The sequence below is a fragment of the Salmo trutta genome, chromosome 39 (assembly GCF_901001165.1).
Source record: "Salmo trutta chromosome 39, fSalTru1.1, whole genome shotgun sequence".
In the NCBI taxonomy this organism is placed as follows: Eukaryota; Metazoa; Chordata; class Actinopteri; order Salmoniformes; family Salmonidae; genus Salmo; species Salmo trutta.
This window is the reverse complement of record NC_042995.1, coordinates 22,331,623-22,345,702: the sequence shown is the minus strand read 5'-3', so window position 1 is coordinate 22,345,702 and position 14,080 is coordinate 22,331,623. Positions and strand designations below refer to the sequence as shown.

The 14,080-nt window shown below is 43.2% G+C and overlaps 1 protein-coding gene across 11 annotated transcripts in view; it reads right to left on the bottom strand.

Moving 5' to 3' along the window:
• The window catches only part of LOC115179675 (muscleblind-like protein 2a), a 78,823-nt gene that overhangs the window by 51,915 nt on the left and 12,828 nt on the right, over nucleotides 1-14,080 (bottom strand). For all 11 annotated transcript variants that reach the window (XM_029741338.1, XM_029741342.1, XM_029741343.1 and 8 more), the window contains one exon: nucleotides 8,361-9,224. In XM_029741338.1, coding sequence (XP_029597198.1) covers nucleotides 8,361-8,534 — 174 coding nt within the window. In that variant the 5' untranslated portion in view covers nucleotides 8,535-9,224. The remainder of the gene's footprint in view (nucleotides 1-8,360; nucleotides 9,225-14,080) is intronic.

Here is a 14,080-nt window from a genome sequence, read left to right as displayed (position 1 = left end):
ACATCATGTGGGGGAAGAAATCAATACAAAATGGCTACGCTTTAGTTCCCAATAACAGACTAAAGCAGCCAATGCTTCAACGGCCTAGACCAGTTTTGCAGAGGTCAGAGCTGGGGCTGTGCTATGCCAGTGGTCTGACTTATTCTCACAGCATAATTTGTTTAGGAAGTCCATTCCAGGACTGTGGTTTCCAGCCCACAGAGACTGTCACTGGTCCCGCACTGCGCTATACTGCACTGTGGAGACTAGCAGGCCATAGCAGGCAGGCGCGGACACACACACACACACGGGTCAGAGCAGTGGCCCATTTAAGAGGGAAACACTGGCCTCATATCCGCTGCAGCAACCGTCTGCGACAGCTAGACCTTCGCCTCGTCCTATCAACTGTTGGTCTGGGATCACAAGATGGTAGCAGGGAAGAGTGACGTCACAGGGACCAAATTAAGTCTGGAGAGTTTACGGTGTGGAGGGGATGCCGAGAGGCCTCTTTTAAGAGGGGGCTGCTGCCTGCGGGGATCATCAAAGCCTGGCCTCGTCCCTACCGGTAGCGCTAGCCCTACCGTTAAAGCTCAGGTCAGCAGCCAGCGCTTCTTTGTTGCTGTGAATGACCCCGGGGGATCACTAGCTTTACTATGCTTTGCTGCCTGCTGCGCGGCATACATTCCCCCGTCCATGCATGTTTGCTCTGGCGAGGGTGTGGCACAGTTTCGGGGATTACCCTGAGGAATACATGTCCCTCCAACCCCCCACTCCCTAAAAAGTTTGCATTTTTACATTTTTTGTCATTTAGCAGACGCTCTTATCCAGAGCGACTTACAGTAGTGAATGCATACATTTCATTTCATGCATTTAAAAAAAAAAAATTGTACTGCCCCCCGTGGGAATCGAACCCACAACCCTGGCGTTGCACACACCATGCTGGCGTTGCAAACACCATGCTCTACCAACTGAGCCACAGGGAAGACCACAAGCTTATATCCAGCTGAGAAGTCAAGGCGAAGACGAAGCATTCCTTCCTCGAACACAAACGTAGCAAATAGGCGTGGTAGGATTTCGATCTAAATTCAAGATCTAAGAACTAAATTTAAAAATGAGATTCAAAAAAGTGTGTTAAACTATATGCATGTTTCCGCTGCCCAGATCATGTACTGAAGCATGAGGGAGCGGCTGCTGCACAGAGCTCAAAGATGTCTGGAAGTTTTTGGTTGAATTGGTTTAAATCCAGCACCAGGCTTCCTGCCTGACTATACACGCTGTGTGCACCGTAGGCCTTCCAGCCAGAGCACTCTCATACCTCCTCTCCCCCGCAAATCAATTTGTTTACAAACACTACCATTTTCACATTTCATAAGGATTAAGATGTTCTTACAGAGGAGAGAAAACAAAGGCATGTTCACGCCGAGGGGCTATGTCTGTGTCCCAAGTGGCACTATGTAGTCAATAGGGTGCCATTAGAGACTCAACCAATGTTTATTTGACAAGAGGAAAACACATAACAACAATTACTACTAGTGTAGCTAACTGCTTCTGATAAATTCTGAAATCTGTTAGGCTGAGGCAGCGTTGGAAAACAGGTTGGTTGTAAACACTCAAGTTAGGCGTGGTGGTGGTCCCCAAGAAGTAGCGCTGATGGTGAAGATAACAGGCATGGAGGCGAGGGAGGAATAATCCAACACCTCACAACAGCATTCTGCTGGCGCTGTAAGAATCAAGCGCAGTTTTGACTGTTAAATCCCAATGAATATGATTATATTGATAGGGGGGACCTGTTCCTAGATCAGCACCCCTACTCTGAGACACTTATTCAATTTGTCCCCTCGTTTTCATTCTAAGGAATCCCTTCTTGGTACCCATCTACACACAATTCCCCATAATGACAAAGTGAAAACATGGTTTTTAGAAATGTTAGCAAATGTATTGAAAATGACATACAGAATTCTAATTTACACAAGTTCACACCACTGAGTCAATGCGTTGTAGAAGCATCTTTGGCAGCGATTACAACGGAGTCTTTCAGGGTAAGTCTTGAAGAGCTTTACACACCTGGATTGAACAACATTTGCCCATTATTCTATTCAAAATTCTTCAAGCTCTGTGAAATGTGTTGTTGATCACTGCTAGAGAACCATTTTCAGGTCTTGCCATATAGTTTCATGAAGATTTAAGTGAAAACTGTAACTTGGCCACTCAAGAACATTCACCATCTTCTTGGTAAGCAACTCCAGCGTAGATTTGGCCTTGTGTTTTTGGTTATTGTCCTGCTGAAAGGTGAATTCACCTCCCAGTGTCTGGTGGAAAGCAGACTAAACCAGGTTTTTCCTCTAGGATTTTGCCTGTGCTTGGCTCCATTCCGTTTCTTTTTTATCCTGAAAATCTCCCCAGTCCTTAATGATTTCAAGCATAACCATAACATGATGCAGCCACCGCTATACTTGAAAATATGGAGAGTTGTACTCAGTAATCTGTTGTATTGGATTTGCCCCCAAATACAAAGTGAATTGCTTTGCCACATTTTTTGCAGTACTGCATACAGGATGCAGGTTTTGGAATATTTTTTTCTGTCCAGGCTTCCTTCTTTTCACTCTGTCAATTCAGTTAGTATTGTGAACTACAGTAACTGTTTCATCCTCAGAATTTAATGGCTGTGATAGGAGGAAACTAACTGTTTTAAAGTCACCATTAGTCGTATGGTGAAATCCCTGAGCGGTTTCCTTCCTCTCTGGCAACTGAGTTAGGAAGGACGTCTGTATCTTTGTAGTGACTGGGTGTATTGACACACCATCCAAAGTGTAATTAATTACTTCACCATGCTTAAACCTCCCTGGTCTTTGTGGTTGAATCTGTGTTTGAAATTGACTGCTCGACTGAGGGACCTTACAGATAATGTGTGGGGTACAGAGATGAGGTAGTCATTCAAAAATACAAAATAATGTTAAACACCATTATTACACAGAGAGTGAGTCCATGCAACTTATTATGTGACTTGTTAAGCACATTTTTACTCCTGAACTTATTTAGGCTTGTCATAACAAAGAGGGTGATTACCTATAGACTTAAGACATTTCAGCTTTTACATTTTTTATTAAATTTGCAAAAATGTCTAAAAACATAAATTCCACTTTGACATTATGGGCTATTGTGAGTAGGCAATTTTTTTTTCAATTTAATCTATTTTAAATTCAGGCTGTCACACAACAAAGTGTGGAAAAAGTCAAGGGGTGTGAATGCTTTCTGAAGGCACAATGTCAACAAAGACTTCCAATCTCACAATGAAACAATTGAGTCGAGTCATAGGCAGTTGATTGAAGAACAAACATTCATTTCCATAATGAGTGAGAAGAGCCCTGAATCCATGTCTGTGCCCAAAATTGTCACTGCAGATGTGTCTAGGGGTGTAACAGTACACGTATTCGTACCAAATCGTTCGGTACGGGGACCCCGGTTCAGTCCGCACTGTGAACCCAAATTAATATAAAAATATATACACAAAATAAAAACACTTGGCCTATAGGCTATCTGAGCTGAAAAACACATTTCTGCCTTCCATTAAAACAACTAGAGCTTATGCGTACATTGTAATCAAAATTGTTATCTGAATTGGCGCATTTAAAACTGTCCTTTTTTTATGCACAGCTGGGAACTAGTTCTGTATGATGGCGAGTGGTGGGGTCGATAAACCAGGAGGATTGCATCAATGTTTGAATCTCCAGTTTGGGAACATTTTGGCTCCCCAGTAGATTACAATGGCGATGGACAAAAATAGTATATTGCCACTGCTCAACGAGAATGGCCTACGTAGCTGCCAAAACCTCAAACATGTTGACACATTTACACTGAAATCACCCCATTATTCCTACCACCGGAGCAAGACAGAAACTCCCCAGAAAACACCACAACTTCGTCTCCCCACTGCAATCAAGCAGTGGATTCTGACCGGGACAAAGAAGTTATGAGTGTTAGGTATGTTTATAGCCACAGATAAGCACCCATTCTCGGTGGTTGAGAAGAATAGGGAATTTCAGCACCTCGTAAAAGTCCTCAAGCCACCTTACGAACTTCGCCCTCTCGCATCCATTTCAGTAAAAAGGTAGTAGAGTACCCACCACTATAAAGCCGAAGTTGTCAATGAATTGGCCAATGCACCCTGTATTGTGCTTACTACAGATGGATGGACCTCCAGGTCTTAACAGTGAAAGTCCATCACATTACCCGAGTGGGAAATGTAAATTACTGCGCTGGAATGCCAACACTTTGGATTTTGTTAAACTAAAATTATTTAACTACAGTAATGGTTGGCCTTTCATTTTCCCGCTGTACCGAAACATGACCCCAAAACCAAAACTGCAATATTTACCGAAACGGTGGGTTTGTTAAACTGTTATACCCCTAGACGTGACAGTAACAGGTGGCACTCAACAACAGGCTATTCACTCACAACCATTATGACTCTGGTATTTATGTTTTCATAGAGATAGCTTCTGTCCTTTGTTGCGGTCCCCCAACCCCTCCTCCACAGTCATGGTTCCCTTGGTTAGCATCTTGGACAGTAGTCTAACTGTTGTCAGGTTAGTTCAAAGCAAACCAGTAGCCTGTCACAAAGCGTGATAAAAGGAGTAAATGAGCCAACTTAGGCCAATTCTGAAATCAAAACCCGATAACCGTTGTCACGAAGGTGGCTTACCTTTTAGCCAGGTAAATTGCTATGGCAACACATCCTTCAGCTCTAACCTGCTCTGGGGTAGGCTCACTCCAATTTTATCCTGAATGTGTCTGTTCGCTCAAACCAAACCTATTTTTAAACCCCCAAATTATTTGAAGGGATAGTTTTGCCTACAGTAATGATAACATATTGCGATGGACACAAAGTGTCTATGCGACACAGAACTTCTGTCCATCGGGAGAGAAAAGCACCTGAAAGGACGCACGCAATCCACGAGACAGTACGAAATGCTGAGAGCAGCAAGAAAGTCACGGCGGAACGGTGAATGTAACAAACGATGCCTGTGACCGAATTCATTTATCTTGCACTTCTTGTTAATGCAAAGCACACAGAGGAAGGAGAATGCAAAGCCTGCTGTTCAACCTGCCTCTGCAGGTCAAACCTGCCAGTGTTTATCTGGCCTCTGCTGCCAGTGGCCTGACTGGCCTCCGTCTCACTGCTCTGTCCCCGCCCCAGGAGGACACACCGTTTCAACACAGATCGTAGCCTTGCAGTTTGTTTCTTCATATCTGACTCTCTGGCATCACATTTAAATGTCAGTGACAAATCAAACGTTTCAATGCAGTTTGCATCTCGACAGAACGTTGGCGAACACCCGGAGAAAGGACATCAGGTCCTTACGCGGCACAATTACAAATCTATCCCAATTGGAGTCAACTGTAAACCCATTAAGCTGTTGCAGGGTTTGACGGAGCCGGGCAGCTGTAATAGACCGCCGGTCAATTGGCCGATTGCTCTGCAATAACTCAAAGGGGCTTTACAAATAACAAGGGGGTTGCCAAGAAAACAGCTGATGGCCCCATAAATACAACGCCATTTTCAACAGCGGGTTGCCTCTAAATGATGTAGAGCTGACAAGACTCATGTAGTTATAGAGTGGTTACTGGGTTTGGTTCTGAACTGAAGCAGGCAGAATTCCACACATGCCAAGGAGGTGGTGATCATTACAGATGATGACATTCACAATTTGCAAATGAAACGTATATAGTATTTTGGCCCTAAATCTTGCTGGACAGAGATGTATCATGTAGAATGCGCATTGCTCGTAACTCACACTCTTATAGGGTCAGCGACAGTGGGAAAAGCACCAGAAAAATAGCAGACCCCCAGTGAGTTCTCAGTATTGGTATCACGTAAAAAGCGCATCTGACTCTTATGTGTGAAACTCAATCCTCCACCTTTGACCCAAAGCATGACCTTGAAGACCGTGTTATAAACACTGCATAACCTTTTGGTTGGTGTCCCTTTAAAATTGCTGCAATAGCTCACACTTTCATCTAAAAAGCTAAAGGCATTGTGACGTATGACTATTGTTCGGCAAGATACCTGCTCCAGTTTCTCTGGTCATTCATCATTGTCACTGGGTAGGTTTCCAAGGTTTAATCGCAGCTACTGCTACCACTGTCTTAAAAATAAGGGAGCCTGCACTCCCCCCGTCCCCACTGCAGTAGTTCGCTGTGTAATGTTATGTAAGGGTTCTTAGCAGGTTTTTGTCAGGTTCTTTCATCTGGAAAGTTCAGGGTTTTATCTGCATTTTATTTTTTATTGATTCACTGTTGAATTATTGGATCACGAGGCAGCATGATTCCAGTATCGGCCTAGGTCTTATCAATGTCTGAAACAAAATGTTTACACAGTGAAGGAAAAAAAAACCTGGATAAATAAATATAAAGCATAAATCCTTGAATGTGCCAGGTAACACTATCTGGATAGTCCCAAGTAGATGGTTTGTTCAATAAGTGTCAACAACATTTCAACAAACTATCCCACCAACCCTAACCCTTATCCTAAACTTAACCCTTAAGCTAGCCCTTACCCTTATTCGAAACCAAACCCTAACCGCAAGCATTTGCTTATCTACAGATAGTGTGTTTATCGTATGACTATCTGTACATCATCTATATGGGACTATCCAAATAAAGTGTGACCACGCACCATACTCTTGTAGTTTTATGCTATTGCTAATACAACAACTTCTAGCATAAGCTAAATAAAGAAAAACATTCACCTTATTCAACATGTCGTTTTATGTGTAACAGCTGAGACAGTCTAGAAATAGAACCATCGGACACCTCTACACCGATCAGACATTGGTCACTAGTATAAAGGATGGACGTGGAATGGTAACAGAGCTAAAAGTATTAAAAAACCCACCCACAACTGGCGGCAGAGATCACGACAGAAGACCTTGGACATTTCGCTCTATAGGTCAAGCTTGTCTGACTCTGGCATTGCATGGAGAACTGACACACTAATTCGTGTGCCTCCTACCATCGTAACGGCAAAATGTTAAAAATCAGGTGTACTTACATGATACTGTGGTATGAATGATCTATAGCGCATGCAGTTTACACATTACCTGCTCCAGATTGAGTCCCCTCATTACAAAATTGTTACATAATAGGCCAAGCTAATTTGCTTGGATTGAATAGATATGCTACCTTAACTGACCCTGAGCCTTCTTCAACAGGCTCTTTTAAACATACTATAACTAAGGAGTTGTTTAACAATGATTAGGCCTACAGCAAGACATATCTATTCAAACCAGGGCAAAAGTGAAGCCATTCTGAAACAAAACCTGGTTGTAGCAAACTTAAAGGGTCTTCACTCTGTAGTGCCCAATTTAAATACAGTAAATCTGTCCCAATTTAATGAGCAAAGGATTTGGAGAGCGATACCACAGAAGCCCTTAGAATAGTGGAGTCAAACTCAATCACCATAAGGGCAATATTGAAAAAAACAACAAATTCGCAGGCCAGATATAGCCTGTTTGTATTTAGATTTTTTTTTTGCATATAACTACGACCCAAATTGGCCATTCTTTTATTTGAAAAAGTATGCCCCTTTATATAATGTCCATTAAAAACATACATAGGATGCTGTATAGAGCGTTTTAACATTAAACAAAAGATAAATCATATTTGTCCAGCCTTTGCTGCTATGCTTGCAGAGGTGCATAATATGCTACAACCCTAAAAGCATTTCAAAACTGCAAATAACAAAAACGTACCTAGGTTGTACATTTTTCACGCTGCATGGATCACAGGTAGTTGAAAGCAGCTGTATGTTGCTGTAATAGGCCTACATGTTTATCCTTTGCATGGTGTTTTGTTGCAGGTTTAGTTTTTGGTTTATTCATTGTCAAGCTTTCATTTTAGTAGCCTAGGAGTGGCATGTGTCCATGCACTTTCCCTCCGCTGCACACTTTGGGGGCGTATCAAACTGTTGACTCATACTCACGTGTGTCCGAATTTATACTCGCATGTGAATCCTTTATCTAATAACTTTTTGACAACCAATATGACATTCTCTGTAGTACAACAATGACCCGGGTTCCTACAACACGCTTAAAATCAGTCAGTACCATTAAGGAGAACAGTTGGGGATGCTGCAAATGTTTAGTGATGATATGATACAGCACTCTGGCGGGCTCATGGTTGGGTGTGTGTGTGTATGGGTCTCTGGGAGGAGGTGTGTGTGTGGGTCTGGGAAGAGGAGTGTGTGGCAATGTACTGCCTTTGGTGCACAGCTCGGGCTGGATAGAAATGTGTCACGGGCCGGATCCTGCCGGGCGGGCCTTGTTTGACACATGTGCCTTAGAATAAATACATCCCCTTTATCTCTGCTCTGCATTCCTTACCTTTAGTGAGTCAAAGCAGGCAATCACCCTTCCGTTCTCCACCTGGCAGCTTTTGGGTGGGTGCGCAAATTTGCATTCCTCGTCACTCCGCGAACATGTCCCTCTCTGGAACTGCCGGCACACCTCCAGCGTCAGCCATTTTGTGTCTCGCATCGAAGCAATATTTAAAGCCATAGCAATGCCGGGGTGGGGTAAAGATAGCCACTTGTTTAAGGAGAAGCTATACTCTAATGGCTCTTCAGTGTGCTAGAAAAACAACAAAAAGTGTAGCAAAAAAATTGTGTGGATCAGTGAAAGTCGTTTGCCCTTGCGGACTTCAGAGCAGCAGAGTTGGTGGACTTGCAACCCGGATGTGGTCGCTGCTTGGGAGATGGCGGCTATCAGAGAAGCTGTCAATCAAGAGACGTCGCTCGTCAATCAGTTAGTCCCAGGTGCAGGCCACTGACAGGGCAACGGGGGCATGCTCAGAGACAGGCTGGACTGACGGTAGTGGGAAGTAAGGGGTGGCGGGGGAAGAGAATTGAAACTGGTTCTATTTCGAGGGCGATGGCACTGCCTGGGCGAGAATATTAAGTTGGTGCAGACGTTAGGTTGGGTATTGACTAAACTTGTCCGAATGAGTCAGTCAGCACTCTGTGTTTTGGCAGAGTGGCCAGACAGTTCCCCCAACCTCTGCAGTTAAATCTTTCTGCTTGGGTTTCTCTAGTGCAGCGATGGAGCCTGAAAAAGATGAGTTGGTAGGGCAGGGGCTGAGGTTGAGCTATCTTCTGTCACAGCGAGGGAGGGAATGTTGCAGGCTCGGTGGAGGAGACGTGCAGGCAGGCAGCTCAAGTAAGAATGTCGAAGGCACTTTCTGTCGACGATCTGAGTGAGTGAGAGAGAGAGAGAGAGAGAGAGAGAGAGAGGTTATTTTCAGAGACAGTAGCTAAACAACTGACTGAAGCATTAATGCAACAGTCTGCTTTTTTATTTAAAGCTAAAACACTTTTCTGGGGGCAGCATTATTTCCCCAAAACTCCTTTCAAGAAGAGTGAACAATCAATTAGAAAACTCTAGAAAAATAAATAAAATAGCAATAAATCCACTGTTCACAAGATAAAGCTGTGAATGTTCTTTAACAATACAGACCCATTGGCAAAAGTATTCAGAGATTTTTCTCCCATTGTAATACTTGGGTGGGCCGCTAAATAGGAGATTATTTCATCCATTCATTTGGGATCGAAAAACGCTGTCAGTGTAAACTTGAACGACTAAACCAGGCTATGTAGAAATTAGAAAAAAATACAATAAATGTAGCAATATTATACATGTTATTATACGCAAGCAAAATAACACAGCATTAGCCATTGCAAAATGCATAGAATTACAGGAAACTATCTTTAAAAATCGTCAAAAAATATATTTCAACTCGATGGAGAAATTTGTAGAACTGCAGAAAATTTGCTTAAAAAAAGCAAACGTTTCTATACACCGGCAAGATGAGGAACTCAAAGATTAAAAAAAATTTGGCGCGCAGACAGGCCGATCACGCGCATTGCCACGCCCCCTGACATGCCCACCACCTAAGCCCCTTTTTGATCTATAAAAAAAACCCTGGTATTGATGCAATAACAAGATTATAATCAAGTTTCGGTGGAAACAATATTCTAATCCATTATCAGGAATTGCGTCAAGCCCTCCAAATCGAAACCAGCTATAAGAAAAATGTTATCGTCTCAATTTCATTGCGTACAGTTCTAACTTTAACCCCAGTTGTTAGTGCTCTAGCAGACTTTACCAGCGGTGGAAAAAGTACCCAATTGTGATACTTGAGTAAAAGTTACCTTGTAGAAAATGACTCAAGTAAAAGTCACCCAGAAAAATACTGCTTGAGTAAAAGTCTAAAAGTATTTTGTTTTAAATATACTTAAGAATCAAAAGTAAAGCTAATTGCAAAAATATCCCTAAGTATCAAAAGTAAAAGTATAAATAACTTCAAATTGCTTATAATAAGAAAATCAGATGGCACAATTTTCTTTTTTCTTTACGGATAGCTAAGGGCACACTACAACAAAAACATAATTTACAAATGAAGCATTTGTGTTTAGTGAACTAATTGGAACCCTTTCCTTGAAAATGTAAGGAGTACTTTGGGGTGTCATGGAAAATGTTTTCTTTAGAAATGTAGTGAAGATAAAAGGAAAAGTAGTCAAAAATATAAAAAGTGAAGTAAAACACAGATACCTAAAAAAAAAAAAAAACGACTTATGTAGTACTTTTTACAGTACTTTACCCCCAAAACTGAAGTTTGTGCCCTAGAAATGTAGGGCCTAAGCCAAACACTGAGAAATGGTATAGCAGGGTTTAGCCACATAATAACCAGGAGAATAATATAACTGTCAAAAACGCATTGATATAGAGACGTCTGGCGCCCTGTTTTTAGTGGCGTGTGTGTGTGTGTGTGTGCGCGCGCACCCTTGTTTGTGTGTGGGGCTAGGTAGGAGGAGGCTGGCTTGAAGTGTCGTGTAAGCCAACAGAGGGCGGTTGGGAGGTTATTCAGCTGCCACTTGGTCTGAGTTCCCAATGATTACTTTACGTCATTGTGCGCCAACTCGCCCAGCGCAGCCCTCAGGCGTGTTGAATACAAAGCAGAGCGGAGAATGGCAACGACCCCTGTGCAATGAGACAGCAAGAGTGCAGTAAGCCAAGCCAGTGCGGGACAGGAGGGATAAAGCCCCCGGGGTCCACCCACCCTGTCGAGTAATGCCGTGACGAGAGCCGCCAGCTAATAGAAAACGTGCAGCGCAGCAGTATTCCGGGAAGCCATCCAACAGGCAGAGCGAGAGAGACCAAGACAGATGCATGTGCCAGACACGATTACGCCACTGCCCGGGTACCTAGAGCGCCTCAACACCCACCAGACAGGACCAGTCAAATTAGACGGCGGATCATTGATGTGGCCAGTGGATGTTCAATTCATAGAGAGATAATATAGGTCTCGCAGCTCTCGCTCTGCATCTGTTTTCAGGCACTGTCCTCTGTCTACTGGGGTTGTGGAATGGGGGAAAAGGACTCACTAAAATCAAATAAAAAAAAAGGGACATAGCCTAGCCTTTACCTTGCTTTTTGAACCCATTACAAACCGACTACCGCGTAGGGAGCCTGTTACCCTTAGAACATCTGGAAATATTTTCTGGTCATAACTGGGAGAGGGAAGTGGGGGTGGGGCAGGCGAACGAGGGAAGGCTGTAAAAACCTGCAGCTGCTGTTTAAAATTCCCTTCACTTTTTCATATCCCACAGATCCCTCCATTCAAAGGCATGGGGCAAAATAAGTACAACAACACTAGCATAGTGAGCATACTGCACTCCACAATGAACAAGAGACATTGGTTAGACTCCATACAAACAAATAGACCTGTGTGCAAATCATAGTCAAAACTTTGAGGGAGTAGCTTTAGTGGTCATGAAAGAAAGCGAGTCCAGACAGTAAAAGCCATGGCAGCAGCCTACTGTAAGATAGACGGTCTATCTTTGATAGCTTGGTTCGATATCATGGGCAGTTGTCACATTCAGGTCTGCTTCAATATAAAGTTTGAATTAAAACAATTAAGAAAAAACATCACATTTCCATATCTATGGCTTTCTATGACTATAACCATGCAACAAGCTGCTGGTGCCAAGTTAAAGTAGGCCTAACCATCAGCCACGATGCTCCATTTCTGGACCTGGAAACCAACATATAGGCATACTTTACGGGCTAATTTACAATATTATAGGTCACATTCTCATGAAATAATCTTTAGAAATTAATGGTAAATAATGTAGTGTGTCATTTTGGAGACACTTTTATTGAAACAAGAATAGAATGTTTCTAAACACTTCTACATTAATGTGGATGCTACCATGATTACGGATAATCCTGACTGAATCGTGAATAATGACTAAGTCAGACACACAAATATCGCACCCCCCAAAACAATGCTAACCTCCCCTGTTATTGTAATGGCGAGAGGTTAGCATGTCTTGGGGGTATGATATTTGTGCATCTGTTACTTTCTCATCTAGTTTAGAAACATATTCTATTCTTATTTACACTAAAGGTGACTCCAATATTTACCATAAGTTTCTATTAGACACAAAATAAATCTATAACAACCAAAACAAACAGCAAACGCATCCAACCAATTGGTAGAGTCACAAGCTTGATGTAGTCATTGCGTGCTAGGAACATACTACACTTTTACTACTTTAATACACACAGATGAATTTCTCCCAATACTTTTGGTCCCCTTAAAAATGGGGAGATAATGTACAAAAAGTGCTGTAATTACTAAACTTTTCACTCGATATGGATGAAAATTACATGCTGACCACACGAGCATTGCAAAATAAATTGACACAAACATGTTATTCAAATCATTGCACCCACACCGCTCGCGCGCCCGCCAACGAGCGTCTGCCCTTTCAATCGCTAAAATAGAAGTCAGTTTTATTTGCGACGCTGAACGGGTTCAAGTGCTGCCTCTCCCATCTCCTCATTGGTTTATAGAAGCAGATACCCACGTGCCAACTTCTCATTGGTCATACCTACATGGGCGACTGAAAGATGAACTAAGGTCAGTTGTGGTAATTCACCTTATTAGTTAGTTGCCAATCGCTATATAAAGACCAAAGAAGAAAAGGCCTGGAAGGAGGAGAGATGACTAGAAACTATTTTGTCTGTGGATTAATTGTCGGAGTAGAGGACTTTGTGCAATTCAAGTAAAATAACAACGCAACGTTTAGAGCTCCATTTTTATAGAATGGTCTGCCTACCCATGTGAGACACAGACTCGGTCTCAACCTTTAAATCTTTATTGAAGACTCAATAAAGAGTCTTCAATAAATGACTACACTCCTATGATTGAGTGTAGTCTGGCCCAGGAGTGTGAAGGTGAACGGAAAGGCACCGGAGCAACGAACCACCCTTGCTGTCTCTGCCTGGCCGGTTCCCCTCTCTCCACTGAGATTCTCTGCCTCTAACCCTATTACAGGGGCTGAGTCCCTGGCTTACTGGGGCTCTTCCATGCCGTCCCTAGGAGGGTGCCTCACTTGAGTGGGTTGAGTCACTGAAGTGATCTTCCTGTCCGGGTTGGCGCCCCCCCTGGGTTGTGCCGTGGCGGAGATCTTTGTGGGCTATACTCAGCCTTGTCTCAGGATGGTAAATTGGTGGTTGAAGATATCCCTCTAGTGGTCTGGGGGCTGTGCTTTGGCAGTTGGTGGGTTTATATCCTGCCTGATCGGCCCTGTCCAGGGGTATCATCGGATGGGGCCACAGTGTCTCCTGACCCCTCCTGTCTCAGCCTCCAGTATTTATGCTGCAGTAGTTTGTGTCGGGGGGCTAGGGTCAGTTTGTTATATCTGGAGTATTTCTCCTGTCTTATTTGGTATCCTGTGTAAATGTAAGTATGCACTCTCTAATTCTCTCTCTTTCGGAGGACCTGAGCCCTAGGACCATGCCTCAGGACCTCATGGCCTGATGACTTCTTGCTGTCCCCAGTCCACCTGGCCGTGCTGCTGCTCCAGTTTCAACTGTTCTGCCTGCGGCTATGGAACCCTGACCTGTTCACCAGATGTGCTACCTGTCCCAGACCTGCTGTTTTCAACTCTCTAGAGACAGCAGGAGTGGTAGAGATACTCTGAATGATCAGCTATGAAAAGCCAACTGACATTTACTCCTGAGGTGCTGGCCTGTTGCAC